The 19,853-nt window shown below is 38.8% G+C and overlaps 1 protein-coding gene across 13 annotated transcripts in view; it reads right to left on the bottom strand.

The window, feature by feature from the left end:
- Positions 1-19,853, bottom strand: part of DNAH5 (dynein axonemal heavy chain 5) — a 262,069-nt gene that overhangs the window by 33,750 nt on the left and 208,466 nt on the right. For 10 of the 13 annotated variants that reach the window (XR_004349091.1, XR_004349092.1, XM_032625862.1 and 7 more), the window contains 7 exons: positions 17,202-17,337; positions 16,306-16,622; positions 15,004-15,159; positions 13,953-14,135; positions 5,676-5,919; positions 4,554-4,668; positions 3,875-4,065 (listed from right to left, as the gene is read on the bottom strand). Coding sequence is in view for 10 of the 13 variants with exons in the window: in XM_032625862.1 (XP_032481753.1) it covers positions 3,875-4,065; positions 4,554-4,668; positions 5,676-5,919; positions 13,953-14,135; positions 15,004-15,159; positions 16,306-16,622; positions 17,202-17,337 (1,342 nt within the window). In the remaining 3 variants the exon portion in view is untranslated. Of the gene's footprint in view, positions 1-3,874; positions 4,378-4,553; positions 4,669-5,675; positions 5,920-6,269; positions 6,355-13,952; positions 14,136-15,003; positions 15,160-16,305; positions 16,623-17,201; positions 17,338-19,853 lie in introns of those variants that run through there. The other 3 variants (XM_032625870.1, XM_032625868.1, XR_004349093.1) reach the window with 3 other exon arrangements.

Genomic DNA, 19,853 nt, shown 5'->3' with positions numbered 1-19,853 from the left:
ATTAAATTTTTCTTTCTTTACTGTAAAACAATCTCTTTATAAAAAACTTTTGCTGAAACTATTTTAATATCAATTCTTTTACTACCTGGACATTTATTAAACTCAGAAATATAAGTCATAGTGATGAACAAGCTTTAACATTTAATAAAGGAATAGATGATTTTAGAAAAACGCATTTAAGGATCAATAATATAGCTTTGGATTTAGGGAAGTGGTGGATTCTGTCTTAGCTCCACCTGGCCAAGGTCTGGGACGAGCCAGCTCATCTGTCTGGAACTCTGTTTCCAAATATGTACAATGGGAATAATGAAGCCTAGGTGTTGTGATAATGGCAGAAAATATATAAAGTGAGTGTACAGCACTCAAAACAGGATCAAGGACAAAGCAGAGGGTCACTAAATGAGCAGCTATTGTCAGCATTAAGAATTGCCAAATATTGGCACAAGCTCATTTTAAGGAGATAATTTATCTAGAACTGTTAGTAGCACTACTTGCATTTGAAGGGTTCTCTTCTATAAATCAGTGTATTATTTACATCCATTTTGAGCACACCCAAGGGCCCTGTGCTATGTCACTTATTTTTCGTCAATCTACCCACAACAAACATTTCCGTTTGGTACTGACGCCTATCTTTTTGCTGATGATTTACCTACGCTCACATAACTCATATAACTCTCACAGCGCCAGAAAATAAATGACAGTCTAAAAAGTTATTGTTGCCCATCCCAGAAAAATTAAATGTGTGAACAATCATATTTTAAGTCAAAGAAAGAGTTAGCAAATCTTCTATAGGATAAAATATACTGTTTAATAAATAACATCTATTAAAATGTTTCAGGGAAAATATGCTCTAACCATAATTCTTAGAAAGATATAACCAATCCATTTGGCTACAATCTTTTTTTGAACAGAGCAGGTCATAAACAAGTAATAATACTCAAGATATTTACTGAGCCAATCTCTACTTTATTCAGGTACCATGGACCCCACGAAATTGCTGTCTTTTGCCAAATCCATCTTAGTAGACGTCCAAGGTAAGTGGAACAAGAGGTAAGTGAAGCCATTTCAGTGAAAATATTAGCTTATGAAAGCAAAACAGATTGCTTGAACACCAGGAAGCAGTTAAAGACCTAAGGACAATGCCACTGTGTTGAAAACTGTCACACCAATTTCCATGGAAACTGTCCATTTTCCAACAAACTGAAAAGAATAATGTATTCACCACAGGATTAGGGAGAAGTTTTTCATGGAAAAGAGTGTTCCTTGCAGCCAAAGATTATTCATTGTTTAATAGAGGGTAACACTGTCATGAATATCTTGCCTGCCTCAAAAGTATACTTTGGGCAACAAAGAATGCTGTAATGGTAGGAAGTGGGGAACATATTCCTGGATAATATGGCATGAGATTAGATGGACTTTTGATGAATAAACTGCTGGGATAGGAATAATTCAAAATAAATTCTCAAGGTGATTGAGAATTATGCCAGTCCCTTCATCCCTCAAACCCTTGCTTTGGGAGAAAGAAGGTTCAAATCTTTATCATTATACCTTGTAAAAGTGAAACATGCTTACAATGATTTATACAAGTTGTACCTTGTATCATGAAGTGGCATAACTAAGGCAGACTTAGAAAGTCATCCAGCCTGATGCTTTCCCATCTTAGAGATGAGTAAATTAAAAAACCAGTATCAAAACACTGTTGCTATCTAAATAACATTTTCAAACAAGTGATTTTAAAGTCCTTACAGAAAGAGTTCATGTCATTGGGTAGCTTTCACCAACACAACTAAGGGAAATCTTATGAAACTTTGTGTCCTAAAGGAGTACAAGAAATAGCTGTTGAATGCCAAAGTCCCACAAAATCCTGTCCAACCTATGCAAACCTCAGACTAATCGAAATAAACTAAAAAACTAAAGATGATATGACAATGCCTATCATCTGTTGAGCTATTCTATGTGTCAGGGTTTATATAAGTTGTGTGAATTCTCAATAATCCTGTTATGTAGATTTAACTATCCTTGTTTCATAGCTGAGGCAACTGAAGCTTGAAAAGTTTAAAAAACCTGATCAAAACCACTCATCCAGAAGGTGGCAAAGCCACTATTTTCCCTTAGAGTCTTCCCAACTCTAAATCCCATGTTTGCTTCGATCACGCCAAACTGTAACACACTTTACAGTATTTCTGGACACTATGTTCAATGTCATTTCCATAGGGAAATGCATCTCACGCCTGAATTGGGTGGGTCAGGAACAACTTTCCCACAGGAAGCTCCATCAGCTGGAGGACCAGAGTCACTGAGGCCAGAAATCATTTATATACAAAGGGCTCACTGCAGAAGGCAACTCCTACACCTACATGTCCATCTAAGGTGATGTCTCACCAGACCATTCATCTTCCATGTGCTCTGATTTAGGAAACTTGGAACAAAAAGAAACCTAAGGGTCAAGGGTTCAACGTTTAGAAACAAGAGAGAGAAAGAGAAAGAGAGATCATCCACAAATCATAATTTCTGAGTTTTCAAGTCTAACTAAACAAGTCTTTATTGCTACCATAAGATACATAGATATAGATATAGTTATAGATGCATAAGCATAGGTTGAACATGAATATGCATTTGTGTATGTATAAGTATGACTCTGACCTACATACCCCTATGTGTGCCCTTCTCTACTGCCCCCATTGGGATCCTCTTCAAGTTCCTCTGCAAATCTACTCTCCATGTAGGTGAAGTCAATGAAAATCCACCCCTCCAAAGATAAAGTTGTGCCTTATCTTTAAAGATAAGCCTTTGTTTAAAAAGGTAGAGTAGATAAAACCATTTCGAGCCTAGCATCATTTCCACTGTTCCTTTAAATACTTTTTGTCCAGACATTCAAGAATGTGATAGCAAATGTGTGTTTCCCAGCCTTCCATGGCAGAGGGGACCTGTCTGTGATCAATGCTACAATAGATACAGAGGAAATATCCATGGGATGAGTGGCATGGTCACCTCACCCACTCTGCTCCAGCCGCCCTGGTCGCTTTGCTTTGCCTTCATCATAGGACGCCCTCTCCCACTAGAGGCATTGATGTCACCTCCTCAACCTTCAGCACTTTCTCTAAACATCCCCAGGACCAATATCCCCTGGTCCCTCAGGTCTTGGCCACCTGTCCATCTCTCAGGAATCCTACCCAATGAGAGATCCCATTAAATATCCCATTAAAAATTTTAAACCTTCCCCACTCCACATACTAAACATTCCCCAACTCCCTTATCCTTCTCCGTTTTTCCATAGTGCTTACTAGCTCCTCACACACTGCACAATTTACTTACTGTTTATTATGTTTCAAGTGCCTATTCTGTGTCCTGGCATGCAATAGTTTCCCAATAAATATTCACGCAATTAATGAACAAATAAAATAGCTCAGACTCCCCTGGTGGCGCAGTGGTTAAGAATCCACCTGTCAATGCAGGGGACACGGGTTCGATCCCTGGTCCAGGAAAATCCCACACGCCATGGAGCAACTGAGCCCGTGCACCACAACTACTGAGCCCGCATGCCACAACTACTGAAGCCCGCACGCCTAGAGCCTGTGCTCCACAACAAGAGAAGCCACCACAATGAGAAGCCCGCACACCACAACGAAGAGTAGCCCCCGCTCGCCGCAACTAGAGAAAGCCCGTGCACAGCAACAAAGACCCAACACAGCCAAAAATAAAAAGATTAATTAATTAGTTAATTAATTTTTTAATGTTAAAAATAATCTCACATAAATGCCATCTTCAGTGAAATGCAAGGAAACTGTTATTGCTAAAAAGAAAAATGCACAAGACCTTCACTATAATTCCTACATCTGCACCTGTGCACAATGCTTTCTATTCTAATACTGACCTTTAATAAGGGTGAGAAACTCTTCATGCTTGACTCGGTTCCTCTGCATGTCAATCTTTAGGGTAAGCAGCAGGGTGAAGAGAAATTTGTGCCCCTCGTACAAACCCCGAGCCGTGTACTTATAAACCTCATAGGTCATGTGCTCAATGATATTAGCGATCCTCTTGCTTGTAATTGGGCTCTTGACAGACCTGGAGAAGAGAACATTTAAATCAGCCTTGTCCCACCCTTTTCAAATGTCCCTAAAAACAACGTCTTTAATGGAAAACAAGTAACTCTGGAGGACCAATTCTTATTTTTTACACATCAAGAGTAAGCCTCCTAAATCTAAAATAACAAGCACTCTCTCCACATGAAATAACAGAATCCTCCATGTTGTCTGAATCAATTTTACCTGCGGAGTATTTTCACTCACAACAATGTCTGGGGAATTTTCTTGTTTAACAGAAACTTGGGGAAACCAAAGGAATCGATCAGTGGATGAATAGTTGGTAGAGCTTTCTCTAAGCATAAAATGACAAATGAGAATGATTTGTTAACACACTGGTAATTACACTCAACTTAGATTTAAAGAAAAAGAAGCAGCTTAGTTGCAAAGGGAAAATAAGTTATCAACGTAATGTCACCGTTCTAACCCACAGATACAGAATTCAGCTTGGCTTCCTGAGTACAGACGTACCTGGCCAAGGAAAGGTCAAACAAGCCAAGAAACTGGCGGAGCGAAGTCTGATACATCTCACTAACCAAGCACATTTCCGTGATGAGGAAGTAGAGGATGCTGCCCCGAGTAGCAACTAAAAGACAAAGAGCAACGATGCACTTGCTACAAGCGCAGGAAAAGAAATGACCCATGCACAGATCAGTCTAAATGCTAAATGAAACAAGTTTTATTTGTACGTCTTAGTAATGACTATCTACCAACAATGGGAGTCTAGAGCAATGTCATCATATATATTTAATTCTTCTTTGTAAGCTTTGAACAAGTAGTCTGCCATTTGGGTTCATTAAATGATACTTTCTGTTTTAGAATCTCTAGATTCCTTATAAATAAATTTTATTACACTCTTTCATAGGTAGAAAAGACAAACAGTGGGACAGCATGGATTGTATTGTAACATCCAGCAAACTGTGTAGGCATTGTTAAGGACCTCATTCTTAAGCTCCATGAGGAAGCCCTGACTAAACTTGGCCTCAAGGTGGTAAGCCAAGGCATCGCAAAGAACACTCCTGACTCTCCAACAGTAGATACTGTTTCAATTATTTTTCCAAAAGGCATGATAAATTACTAAAGGAGATTGAACTCTTTTAGCAGGTTCCCTTTATAACCCATGAACAACACTGATTTGCTGATCTGTGGATAAGGTTGAAGAGTTCCCATGAGACCAGAGAACTACCTGGACTCATGGGAACTCTACAGGACTGCAAACAAAATACAGGCTTATTGTTACCAAATGATAACCAACTAGTGAACAGCCCACAAATGCAGCACAAATTCCTCAGACTTCACTAGTTTGTAGTCGGATGTCTTTAATAATTCTCCTCTTTACTTTCTGGTTTAAAAATAAGCTCACAGGAACCTTAAAGAATTTGCCAATAACATGAATTATAAGCACCTAGAAAATTTACACCATTATAAAATTTCTTCGTCTCAATTTTACTGAATATTTAAAGAAATGCCACACAACACAAATGGCCACCCCACGTTGCATAGTTGTTTTCATAACATCCTTACTTCAATTTCTCTAATTCTCATTTCTCGCTTCATTTTCCTGTGACATATGTCTCTCGTTACCAAACTCACCAGGTCTATATTCCTCCCGGGCTGAGTTAATTTGAATTTCTGTCTCAGCTGAAACTTCCAGCTTCTGGGTCACCTCCTCGGCTGTCTTTTTTGTGTTACTCAACACAAGGATGATACTCTCATCTTCCACCAGGGACCCCTGGGTACTGGTCAGACGGTAAAGCAAATTATCTTCTAGCTCCTTCATTTTCCTCTTGTTTGCAGTTACATCTTCCACGAGATGAGTTCTTTCTTTCTCCAGTTCCTGTTAATTTGCATAAATATATTTTTTTCTTAATGAACACCTATGGTTTGGCCATTCCTTAAAAAGTTTACCTATGGGGCTGCTCTCGAGTTCCTGTACTGTAGTTATCGTATTTGACTGCAGGAAATACGGACATCAAAATTAGAGGAGGAGAATTAATGGAGGAAAGAAGAATTGGTGGCGAACAATGTAAAATGTGCTAAAAATATTACCAGTATTAACTATTTACCATCTATTTATTTCCTAAAGTCAACTCATTTTTAAGGGACTTCTGTGATCATATTTACTCCTGTTTTGAAACTGAAATTTATTTGAAGACAATATACGCGTCTCAGATTAAATACATTTACCTCTGTTTGGTTTCTTGTTTAAAAGAGCTCTATTGCTGTTTGAATGTGATTATTCTCAACTTGTGTGTTGAAATAGTATCCAACTCTGTGAAAAGCAAGTGTCCAAAAGTTAGGCAAGCAAACTGCGCTGCTACGGCAGGTACATTTAAATTGAAAAATCATCTTGACCTGAAAAGAAAAGATGCTGTCCTCTCCAAGAGAAGGGACATTCTGAATCCTTCCTAAAAGGCCTTTATGGGTAGCTGGGGAGAGAATGGCTTTGGAAGATTATTGCCCTTATTGGCTATTCCTTCCTTTTGGTAGTTTGGAGAGGGAGAGACAGTGAAAGAGAAAGAAAGAAAAGATGGAGCTGGTGAGGGTGAGGGAAGGAGGAAACAGCCATGACACTCAACAAGCCAAGGGCAGCAGGAAACCCAGAGGCTGGGAGATGCTGCCAGCACCAAGTCAAATTGTACATGAAAGTCAAATTGTTTCATGAGAGACTCTAACTTGAAGTTAATAAAAGATTCAAAAGAGGAAAAGACAATGAGGAAGTAGAATTTAAAATTTGAAGAGAAAGATACGCATTAGCAAGTTTGCTTGAAAAGCTTTCTAAATATAGTGTCCATTGACAAGGTACCTATGCTTACCTGCATTACTAAAGTTACGCACATTTCAGTGTAAATACAATATGGGGAAACGAGGGTTAAATGCAGGTGACTTGAACAGGAGAGCACTGTCGGCAGTTCCAGTTGTGCGGGTACCTGGGCATGTGATACCAAGCTCACACTGCTAGAGCAGCTTCAGAAAGGTAAATACTCAGTTAGGTATTCTGGATATGGCTCAGCAGGTTTTGTAGATTCTACCCCCTATCGAGAAAACTACAAATCTAAACTTATATGCAGTGATGAATCACACGAAATCATATAAAACATAATAGGACTATTCATTAATTATATGATTATTTACTTTCGTTCTAATAACATATAAATTACTTAATAGTTATGCTCCAAGGGTTTTTTTGGTGCATTGATACATTCTCCAACTCTTAGTACAATGTCCGATACATAGTAGGCTCTCAATATTGCCCAGTGAATGATTAAATGCTATACCCCTTTTCAAACTGATAAACTGAAACACATTAGTGTACCAGAAAATCTAGTCATGTCGTAGTGCCAGAAATACAGACATGAAAATTCTCCCTTTGTAACAAAAACCATGAAGTTAAAAATAAAGGTCATGGTAGCAAAACTGCACGAAGGCAAAAAGCAAAGAGCACTGGCCTCTGCTGTATGTTCTAGCTAGCTAATCACCATTGGTTGAACAGTTATGGTGGGTGGGACCCTACCAGGCTCCCAACTCATGCTCTGAGCACAGTGAGTCAGGTCCTGGAACATTCTAGAAAAAAGAAAAATTCCCTCTTTAAGCAAAACAAAAGCTCAAACTTGCATCAATTCTTAATTCTTTGAGATACAGCAATGCAATTAAGACCTGCTCTTACTGTCTTTGCTTCCACATGTTATTTAGTTACATTTGAAAGCTTCCTTACTGGTCATTTTATTTATTTTTTTTTAACATCTTTAGTGGAGTATAATTGCTTTACATTGCTGTGTTAGTTTCTGCTTTATAACAAAGTGAATCAGCTATACATATACATATATCCCCATATCCCCTCCCTCTTGCGTCTCCCTCCCACCCTCCCTATCCCACCCCTCTAGGTGGACGCAAAGCACCGAGCTGACCTCCCTGTGCTATGCAGCTGCTTCCCACTAGCTACCTATTTTACATTTGGTAGTGTATATATGTCCATGCCACTCTCTCACTTCGTCCCAGCTTACCCTTCCCCCTCCCGGTGCCATCAAGTCCATTCTCTACGTCTGCATCTTTATTCCTGTCCTGCCCCTAGGTTCTTCAGAACCATTTTTTTTCTTTTAGATTCCATATATATGTGTTAGCATCCAGTATTTTTCTCTACCTGACTTACTTCACTCTGTATGACAGACTCTAGGTCCATCCACCTAACTACAAATAACTCAATTTCGTTTCTTTTTATGGCTGAGTAATATTCCATTGTATATATGTGCCACATCTTCTTTATCCATTCATCTGTTGATGGACACTTAGGTTGCTTCCATGTCCTGGCTATTGTAAAGAGTGCTGCAATGAACATTGGGGTCCATGACTCTTTTTGAATTATGGTTTTCTCAGGGTATATGCCCAGTAGTGGGATTGCTGGGTCATATGGTAGTTCTATTTTTAGTTTTTTAAGGAACCTCCATATTGTTCTCCATAGTGGCTGTATCAATTTACATTCCCACCAACAGTGCAAGAGGGTTCCCTTTTCTCCACACCCTCTCCAGCATTTATTGTTTGTAGATTTTTTGATAATGGCCATTCTGACTGGTGTGAGGTGATACCTCATTGTAGTTTTGATTTGCATTTCTCTAATGATTAGTGATGCTGAGCATCCTTTCATGTGTTTGTTGGCAATATCCTTACTGGTCATTTTAATTCATTTATTTCCTAGATAATAATCTTGTATTTGAGATAATGTAGAAATTAGTATAAACAAGTGACATTCAATGTTTACTATAAAATTCCTTTCCGTGGGCAGTTATAATAAATGCACTCACAATATGGTTACACTAGGAAACAAAATGATAATAAAATTAAATGGAAATAATTCAAGTATTTTTATTGCCATATTCTTAAATTTTACACACTCTCATTATCGTTTCTGAGTTCTTAAAGGTGAGCCTGATAAAAGTCCGCACATGAAGACAGGTAAGGGAAGGAAAGTAAAACAGTGAGAAGAGCGAGCATTTTGACATCAGGAAGACATGTTTAAATTCTAACACCCAGGACTTATTGACTGCATGACCGTGGCCATGTTATGCAAGTCTATAAGCCTCAGTTTCTTCATCTGCAAAATGGACATAAGAACAGCTCAGAGAGTGATTGTAAGGATATCATTAGCAAAGAAGCTCAAACCAGTGACTGGATCATGACAGCTGCTCAGAAGACGTCTCTTCTCTCTATCCCCTCCCTTCATTCGTTTCCAGCATGGATTTTTCAGATGCATTGTAATATTTATTTGGAAATGAGTAGTTTGAAAAGTAAAATTATAAGTTGGTACAAAATAAATCACACTTTAGAATTTCACCTATCATTGTAAAAGCATAATAAAGGAGCTGAAAGGGATTTTTTTACAGGAGAACTTTCTAAACTTGCACTTACAATGCCAAGGATGCATGCTTTCATGTCTGCTGGAGATGAGACCATGGGCTATCAAATCCAAAATCTGCACCAAGTCTTACTGAGCCTTCCTGCATAAGCCTTCCTCCATTTTTTTCCAATTACATAGCAATTGCCCTAATGCAGGCTTTAATTACTGCTCGGGGGACTACACTAACCATAACTGGTCTCCCCACTGATCTTTTGCTCTGCCATCACCCCCTTTTCTACTCCCAGTCATAGACCTTTCCTTTACTATTTGGAAAGGTCCAAAACTTTCAACATAGTTTGCAAAACCTGTTACAACCTACATTTCCAATCTCATCGCCACTTGAGAACTACAGGATTGAGACTAAAATTATGCCTCCACAGTGCTTATGAAAACCATTATTAAGAAAATAAACATACTTACTAGTAATACATACAATAAAGTACAAATTATTCCTTTCCTGATTTTAAAGATAGTAAGTAAAAGCTTGAACATTATCGAGTTGATTATGGTCAATTTAATGTCATTGTTAACAACATTAATTAAATAAAATTGTCCCTTAAAGAAATGCTTATATTCCCAAAGGATTAAAATAAGGCTAAGGAGTACATTTCCCCCATAGTTTGAAACTGATGAAATAATATACTCTAAAGTAAATACTACAACCTAAAGTAATATTTGGAATTCCAAAAGCAAACTGTTCATTAAATAGCACACCAGTGGCCAAACAGTAGAATAGAACAATAGTTATGGGGCAAAGAAAGATACCTCTGAAAGAAAATAGAACAATTGCTATTTGCTTTTCATTTGAGTTCTAAAAATGGAAAACCTATGGGATAAAGTTTTAGGCATATTTTCATTTGTATGACAGATTTCAACATATTTCTGTTGAGCTACAACTTTAGTTCCATAATACAGTTCTTTTACAAATTAATACGAAGGGGCAAAATTAATCAAAATAATTTTGTCTATTAGCATTTTTCCCACCAAAGGGATTATCTCTTAGCGCGCGCGCACACACACACACACACACACACACACACACACACACACACACATTTGTGCTATGTATTCTATACGTTAAGATCACAACGTAAAAATTTTATATAAACTGTGATAATGTGAAAAGTATCCCTGAATTGATTAAGAAAGTACATCAGTGATTCAGTACAACTTCATGAAATGTGCTATTGATTAATTACACGATCAAAAGTTAAGTGGCTCAACAAGGATGCAAATGAAAACTCAAATTCTTTCTGTTAGTAAACTTCAACTATAACCAAAGTTTTGGAATCAATAAAAGGAAATAGATGACAGCCTTCCACCGTTCTCATTTTTAACATATCACCCAGGCTTTATTCCCAAAGATTCTTTCTCTCTGTACCTTGCACTGGTAATTAAAATGAAAGATTAAACAACTGAACTCAGAAACAGATTTATTTTTTCTCCACCACCAATAACAATGGTGATAACAATGTCTATTTAGTGTCTTTATTAAGTTATTTCCCATGTCAGTTCCACCAAGTTTAGGACCTTCCAGCTCCAAAAGAAATAAATCATACACCTGTTTGCTCATCCGGAATTCTGAACAAGGATGACACTTGAGGCTTTGTATTGTGCGGCTAGTAGAAGCTGTTAATTGATATTAATGTTTTTCTCCTAAATAGTACATAGTTCTCTTTGAGATTCTTTCTTATTCTCTAGGATCAAGGTGAGGGTGACCCGAAGAGACCAGGTTTCTTTAAAGGAAAGTTTCCGGAGGACTACTGGTTTGCTGCCTATTTAAAATGGTCTTGATACATCACCTTCTGATGACAACAGCAGGCCGTCTAAATATACTCACAGGTACATCAGGTGAACAATTGAATATGACCTTGATGTGAACTTGAACAGCCCAAGCATTTAAAAAGACTGCCTTGAAGCACACAGAAAAGTATAAAGTCAGTTAAAAATCTGCCTTCCTTGCTTTCATAGGCCCTGAGGTTTCCCTTTGTCTCTTAAACAAACAAACCTGCTCAGGCTGTACAGCTGAGCATTCATGAGACCAGATCCTGCATGATAATAAGGTTCCTCACTGCCTGTATTCCCAGAACACTGGACGGCTGGTGAATTTATGGACTCAAAGAACTAAGAGTAGCCTTTCCCTTGTATCCTAAGTTACTCTTCCAAGCTGCCTTTCACAAGAAGAACCAACAGACCAGTGAAGGCATAACTCATCCTGACTGAAGATGTTCACCATTTGTTTCAATGCTCCCTACATTTAGGGAATTTCTTAGATGCTTTCCAACATCAACTTCCTATCTGTGGGATCTTCCTAGCTTTCAAGAGCCACTCCCCTTGGCCCAAAAGCATTTCATATTGATATTTTTACCATCACCCAAGATGTGATCATAGTAAGAGAGACTTCCAGGTCACTGAAGTCAAAGAAACAATTTGGACTTAACGTTTTAGATCTGTATCCATAGGCACAGACATAGGCTCTTTTCAACTGAGTCACTAGATGATAAAAAAAAAATGCCCTGAAAGCACCAGAGACCAACTCAGACCCACGTGCCACCACCCAGGCTGAAAAGATTCAGCAAAGTGAGCAAATTCAGGAGCAGGGTGGGCAGAAAAGATGCTGCAAAAGGAAAAGCTGCTGGCAGAAAGGAGGCTGCTTAAAATCCATCACAAATAAGTCTAGCAGCTCACTTTGCTTTAGAGACAAAAAAAAATACAGATTACGTGTTGTATTGTAACGTGGTTCAGGGTAAAATGACTATTAGAACAGAATGAGTGTCATGTCACTCTGACCACACTTTTGTGAGAATCATTTCCTTTGAGCCTGGGACAAATTCTGATAATGAGATGATGGTAAGAGAATAATGTCTGAAGGCACCCAACTTTCCCAGGAAGTAAGAAAAAGCCTGGCCTGGGATCCATACTGGCTTTTCAAGGCTGTTCAAAATCTTCCAGTGAGCTTCAAGTGCCCCATACTTCATCTTAAAACTCTGCTGCAACAATTACAGCTCAGTCCTGGAGTTGTTGCTGTGTTTTGTGGCAACCAAAAATCTGGGAAGCCAAATTATTTTTTTCCAAGGAGACTGTATTCATCTCAGCTGAATCGTAAGAAAGCCGAGGACAAGGATATTATTCAAAGTGCTACGAAAGCCCCTTATCTACCTGAAGCCAGCACTACAGGTGAAATCAGAGCCTACAATACGGGCAATGGATACTGCCCGAAGACTCTCAGGGATGCCCCGGCTCCACAGATATGCTGTTGATCAAGAACCCCTGTCCTTCCTGAAATAAGGGTGTGGCAGCGCTAAACTTCCTCAACCACCTCTACTGAGATTTCAAAAATAAACAAGTAGATATTTGGAAGGCTGTTATTTCTTCAGCCAGTCTGTGGTAGGAATGCTAGCATCGGTTCCTGCCATACTGAGGTCACCAACCATGTGAATTTATGAAGTTGGATTAAAGGCTTTTAATGCAATTTCCAACCGTATAACTCTATGATTTACGTACAACAAATTAAAAAGTAAACAGAGAAGATTCATAAAAAAGGAAGAGGGGAAGAGAGAGAGAGAAAGAGATAAACATAAGGAAGGGCTCAGAAGGCCAAGCATGGTACGACATACAGAAAAGGTAAAAAGAATGGGAGGGACAGATTTCAAAGGTTTTGCCAATAGATTTAACCTAAATAACTCTTTAGGTCAGTGTAGAAGGGAGGTATAAAGTAAACCAAACTCCACATTGCCATCGAACTCAGGAAAAAAATCAATAGCAACTTTCAGAGTTCACGCAGTTTCACCAAAGCAGTCCTATTAAAATCCTCCAGATTTCTTTCCTTAAGGCTCAGATGTTCCCCGGAGAAAATGGTGACTCAGAACACAGAAGTTATAAATTATTGGCCATTTTTCATTGAGAGAAAACAGATATGGAGTTATGCTTAGAGCATAATGAATCCGGTAGCCCTCAGAAAGTGCACAGTGAAACCTAGTGTCATCAACTTCTATCTTCTCACAACATACACAGAGCTCTCTTGGATAACAAATAAGAATTGGCCATGTCACGTTATCTGAGTAAAACATTTTAATTTTATATTCCAAAAGCATAATAATGAATCGAATGAAAGAAAATCTAGATGTGTACTAGAAAGCTAAAAATCAACAGGTGACTAGAATTAATAATAGAACAAACTTCAGAAAAATAAAGTAATATAAATCCAGAACAATGATGCTGAGACTGGCAGTCTCATAGTTACACCAGTCCCCTATATAAAATCAACTGATGATCTATATGATTTATGCGATACAGATGCAACATACTGGGTAGATAATTGGTTAGTAGTTATTTAAGACACTTGGAAATTAATAATGGAAGAAACATAGGAATTAAAGGAGGGGACTCGATCCTATTACAACTTTCATCATATCATTTTTGTCAATGAAAAAAATCGCAACATAATGCAGAAAGCGGTAGGGCCATACTTCACTCACCTGCTTCTCTGTGAGAATGACTCTCCCCAGTAACTGATCTTCTAGACCTTTCATGGTGACAGTGAAGTCGATGATGGAGGTCCGCGCACTTATTTCAGGGGTGTAGGCTGGATTGGGCAGCTTGGTGGTAATGTAGAGTCTGAAGCCATCCATCACATCTACCTCTTTGTCACCGACCTTCACCTTTTTTATAAAAAAGAAAGTTAAAAGTAATAAAACAGAGATACACCTTGCTGTGTGCTTTTTGTATAGGATCCAGTATTGCTTTTAACAGCTGTGTACCTAGAGATCATCTGTATACTAGAAAAGAAATGGTCATTAGGCATTCACAGGGCTTTAAGCCACTAGGATGAAAGGAAAGAAGGATGGAAATAAGAGAGGAAGGAAGGGAGGGAGGGAGGGAGGGAAGGAAGGGGGAGGAAGGAAGTTAATTCAATATACACCATACAATATATAGAGAATTTATCACCAAAATTGTTGTGATCATACTGCCGAAGTGAGATGGGTTCCCCACCCAAAATTTGGTTCAGAAGTCAAGACTGATGATGTCACTCATGTAACAAAAAGATATGAAAATGTTTATTATTATTATTCACATGAGACTTTCTGGAAATATTAGGGTAGCTCCCAAACAGGTCCAAAAAAAACCTCACTTGAGAGAGTAGGGAGGGGAAGCTGTTTTAGAGTTTTATGGTGGTTACCCAATGGGGCTGGGATGAAGTTTCCCAGACATGGTCATGAGAGAACTTCCCACCAGTGCCAAAGGAGAGTGGACCCACGTTTTCTTATCAGCTTGCCCACATTGGGGATGGAAGGGGAGAGGGTCACGACAGGGCTTGAAAACTGTCCAAAGTCAAACATCACAATGGAGTCGGACTTTATTATACAAGTGAAGCAGATATTCCTCTTGATTCCAACTCAGGAAGCGTAGAAGAGAAAAGCAAATGCCTCAAATTTGAACTGCTGCCTATTGAGAAACTGTCACCTATGTCACATTTACCTGGTCTCATGGTAATTATTCTGCACATCGTCGTCTATAGGTTTAGCCTACCTTAAAGGTAGACCCGGTCTTAATGAAGTTTCTCTCCAAAACATTATCCAGGGCTGGATCTAGTTCCTCTGCAACATCTTCGATAAGCAAGGGCCTTCCAAGAGAAAGACTGTCCTCTAGGTGGTTTCTGAAGTACTTGTGATTTAGAGATGTGATCTAGAAACAAGATCGAAATGCTGCTCTAAACTGTTTCCATTCTTCACCTTAGCAAACCATCAATCCCTTATTTACTTTTTTAAATTGAAGTATAGTTGATTTACAATGTTGTGTTAGTTTCAGGTGTACAGCACAGTGATTCAGTTATACATAATTTTTTTCAGATTCTTTTCTCTTATAGGTTATTACAAAATGTTGAGCATACTCACCTGTGCTCTACAGTAGGTCCTTGTTGCTTATCTATTTTATATACAGTAGTGGGTTTATGTCAATCCTAAACTAATTTATCCATCTCCCCCACTTTTCCCCTTTGGTAACCATAAGTTTGTTTTCTATGTCTGTGGGCCTGTTTCTGTTTTGTATATAACTTCATTTGTATGATTTTTTTTTTACATTCCACATATAAGTGATGTCATATGATATTTGTCTTTCTCTGTCTGGCTTACTTCACTTTGTATGATAATCCCTAGGTCCAGCCATGTTGCTGCAAATAGCATTATTTCATTCTTTTTTATGGCCGAGTAATATTCCACTGTTTAAATATACATCTTCTTTATCCATTCCTCTGTTGATGGCCATTTAGGTTGCTTCCATGTCTGAGCTATTGTAAACAGTGCTGCAATGAACATTGGGGTGCATGTACCTTTTTGAATTATGGTTTTCTCCAGATATATGCCCAGGAGTGGGATTGCAGGATCATATGGTAGCTCTATTTTTAGTCTTTTAAGGAGGCTCTAGAGCATTTGACTGTATCATTCCCTTTTACTGACAAGCAAGTAAAGGTTGTATGGCAATGTTGCCTTTTCCTCACCACCACCATATTTGTGACAAATAATCATGGAATAATTATGAAGTGTCTTTATAAAGTGCTGTCCACTTAGTGTGATATAGCTCCACCCTGCTCTGTTTATGAATGAGGGCCCTAGGCCCTAACAGAAGGGAGTCTGAAACCTTTGAAAGACGGCATTGGAGAGATCAACAAGAATGCAAATAACGCAATTTTTAGAAATCATTTCTCAATACTAATATCTAAATATTAATAATAAAACTATTTCTAAATATGAAATATTTCTTTATTCTCAGATACTTGTTGATCTGGGGCACTAAAATTGATTAGTAGCATAAATAGACTCAAACCCAGATTACCTGGAGTTCATTTTGGTTTTCTTTATTTTTAACCCAGATCTTCCCTTGAGTCTGTGGATCTATTAACAAAGGGTAGCGAGATGCCTTTGTGACAATAATTCCATTCTGAATGGACAGGTCATCGTTTGGCAGGCCTTGGAGGTTCCATTCACTAATGGTAGAAGCATCAATCAACATCTCATTGAGATTTAGATCGTCTCCAAATGGAATTTTCCGGGCTTTCATTTCCTTCTGCCAGTCATTTAACAGCAGATTGCGAAATTCTTGGTTAAACGGACCAGAATAAGATAGGAAAGCTGTAGCCAACAACACATCCCCTAAAACGGAAAACGAAACATCACTGAAATACTCTGTGATCAGCCCTGTAATTCTGCAGAACGTTAGAAATGAAAACAAAGACAACCATTCTTTCAAACTAAACTTCAGAAACCAAATTGTAAACACAAGTTGCTGTGTCTTGTCAATAGCAGTAGCTTAGTTCATTGTTAAAGAGTCCACATGGTCCACCAAGTAATAGCTGCTAGTAGTCAAGCACCAGGTTATGTTGACTCTTGTTGGATATGAGAGGATGATTTCTGAGTTTAAGAGATACACCAAAACCTCAGAAGACAGAGCCTCCATTCTAAGTGACCTTGATCGATATGGTCATTCACTCGTGGGAGAATTCAAAAATGACCTCATAATAAGAGGTTGAAATCTAATAAGCGTTGCCTAAATGCCAGACCAATATTCATCCTTTTGAGACAGCTGGACACACACACACACACACACACACACACACACACGCAGAGGAATTTGAAGTAATAGAGCACTGATGGGTATTCTGATTAAAGCTTAAATTTGCTCACTCCCTATCACAGTCAACACGTAATCTCATTAATAAAGGAATTACACACCTACAAGTCTTTTAGTTTGTGCAGCAAACTCCTTGCTTTGCTCTGTCCATCTTTCTTTTTCCCCTGCCAGTCCCCCGATCAGCGCGGAAGCGGTCTGCATTTTATGTCTGCACCTCTCTGCATCTTCAAGCAAGGTCTAAAAACAGACAGAACCAGAAGAAAACCTTTGTTCAGATAAATATATCCTGGAGCTCAAAAACATAATTTTAAAACATCATATGTTACCTTCCTTTCTGAGATATGTGAGCCACTTATTCCACAGGAAGCGTTAGATTCCATTTCTGTGGGTCTGTCTCAGCCCAGCCTGTGTCTTAAGCCCTATCTATGGAACATAGATGGATTCCTCAGGAGGGACCCTGAGTCAATGGGCAAACCCTCCCCAGATGTTAATGAACTGAGAAATAATGGAGATTTGCATCATTTATGATTTTCGTATCAAAAAATTAGAAATATCAACATACATGCTAATATCACATAGCACAACAAAATGTAAAGAAATACATATCCCTACTTAAAAATGAGGAATATTTCTCATGTTGAAGTTCTAGCATCATTACTGCTTTGCCTAACTGCACATCTCCTTTTACTTTAGGTGAAACTTTAGATTATCTTCAGGTTGTGGGGTCCTGAAGCTCATTCACAAATTCCGGCCACACTGACTTAGTAGGTCCCTCCCTGCTGCTCTTGTGTCAGTAAAAGACCTTTAACCGGACTTCCACACACTATTGCCACTCAGGGCTTTGTTCTTAAAAACAAATGGCTCCAGGGGCTTCCCAGGTGGTGCAGTGGTTGAGAGTCCGCCTGCCGATACAGGGGACATGGGTTCGTGCCGCGGTCTGGGAGGATCCCACGTGCCGTAGAGCAGCTGGGCCCGTGGGCCATGGCCGCTGAGCCTGCGCGTCCGGAGCCTGTGCTCCGCAACGGGAGAGGCCACAGCAGTGAGAGGCCCGCGTACCGCAAACAAAAAAAACAAATGGTTCTATTTCTCTATGTTGAAAAGACAGCTGCTAATTCTATTTGTAAAAATGTATACTTATGGTACAATAATGGATATGGCTAAAGATTTAGCTATGTGCCCAGTCACTGGAAGTTCATGTATAATATTTATATATATTTATATAATGTACATATGGCATATATACGCTAAATGTCTAACAATAGAGGATAATTTACGTAGATTATGGTATATTGTGAACAAGAATGCTCTGAAGCCATTAAAAATATAATCATTAAGAAAAATAATCATTAAGTTAAAGAAAAACAGTCACTAGCTAAAAATTCAATTTATAAAGCAGTATGTACTCAATTATCTGCTACAATTTTACATGGATTTTAAATATATGTAAATCAGGCATATGTGCAGATATGAAATGATAAAGAGTAAAATATTTTTAGGCTTCATCTCCAGGGTTACCTATGTGTATTTTCTATAAGGAACATGAATTGCTGTTGTAATAATAACACGATACAGTGTTTTTCAGAAGCAAGATATTTGTTCCAGTTTGTTCTAGTCTGCTCTGTTTTCCTTCCCGCTAGAGTTAATGGAGAAAACCCAAAGTCCCAGCTGAGAGGTGTACCCACACATCGACCATCCATATTTGTTTGTTTGTTTCTCCCCAAGAAGAAAGGTGTCAGCTGGAGGTATAATATGACGTCATTTATTTCTGCCTACCTTTAAAACAAACTTTTCACATGACAGATATTTTTAATAAGTTATCCTCCCTAAGTTCCCCATCCCCACTGCCATGTGGCCAAATAAAAAATGGCCAACCCCTCCCCTCCTGGCTGTTGCTTTCTGGAAACCCAGGCTCCTTTAGGGGATTGGGAAATGGAGGATGGGAGAGAAGCAAATGAGCACACAGGACTGAAAAGCAGGTTTTCCCTCCAAGCCTGGCTAGGGGAGTGTGCAGAATTCCTTGCGTTCCGTGGGTAGTGCCCCCGGCCCTCTCTCTCCTAGTGCCCCAGAGTCTGACTAGCCGCCCAGAGGCCCTGTGGAAGCGGACCCTCTGCAAAGGCACTGACTGCCCTGTGCACAGAGCAGCAGGACACACACCCCTCCAGGGACTGCACAGACCTGGTGGTGAGGTTGCCAGTGGTGACCATGAGCTGTAGACTTGAGAGCCCTCCCCTGGCCCCTGTAGTCTGTAACTCCCTGGACTCTTCATGGAGCCCCATGGAGAAAGAAGGAGCAACACAATGACTAAAGGTCAAGTTCACTCCAACATGTTGGGAGCAGGTGGGCACACAGCCAGATTTTGTTTTCTTCATGAAAAACATTTGACATTTGTTGAGATCCAAGTTTTAAAGTTAGAGCCACACCTTTATAGTAGCCATTCTTATGTGGTCCTTATAATTGCTTACCTAAAAAATAGTGGATATTCAGAAACAAAAAAGCTTATTGAGCGAACTAATGCAAAATTGTTCAAACTGAACCATAATAAAATGAGGCTGTAAAAATAATTTTACGGTATGTAGTAGTGCTTCCTCATATAAGTGAGTGTCTAAATGGTAGAAATTAACGTGTCTTCCTCAGTTTCTAAAGTAGATGCTCAAATTGCAAAGTTAATTTTCTCTTCATATTATGGTAGTAAATTACATAGAACATAAATAACAAACCCATCTATGTGCCACATAATTACTTCTCTAAAATTT

The sequence above is a fragment of the Phocoena sinus genome, chromosome 3 (genome assembly GCF_008692025.1).
Source record: "Phocoena sinus isolate mPhoSin1 chromosome 3, mPhoSin1.pri, whole genome shotgun sequence".
Classification (NCBI taxonomy): domain Eukaryota; kingdom Metazoa; phylum Chordata; class Mammalia; order Artiodactyla; family Phocoenidae; genus Phocoena; species Phocoena sinus.
This window is presented reverse-complemented; position numbering and strand designations above follow the sequence as displayed.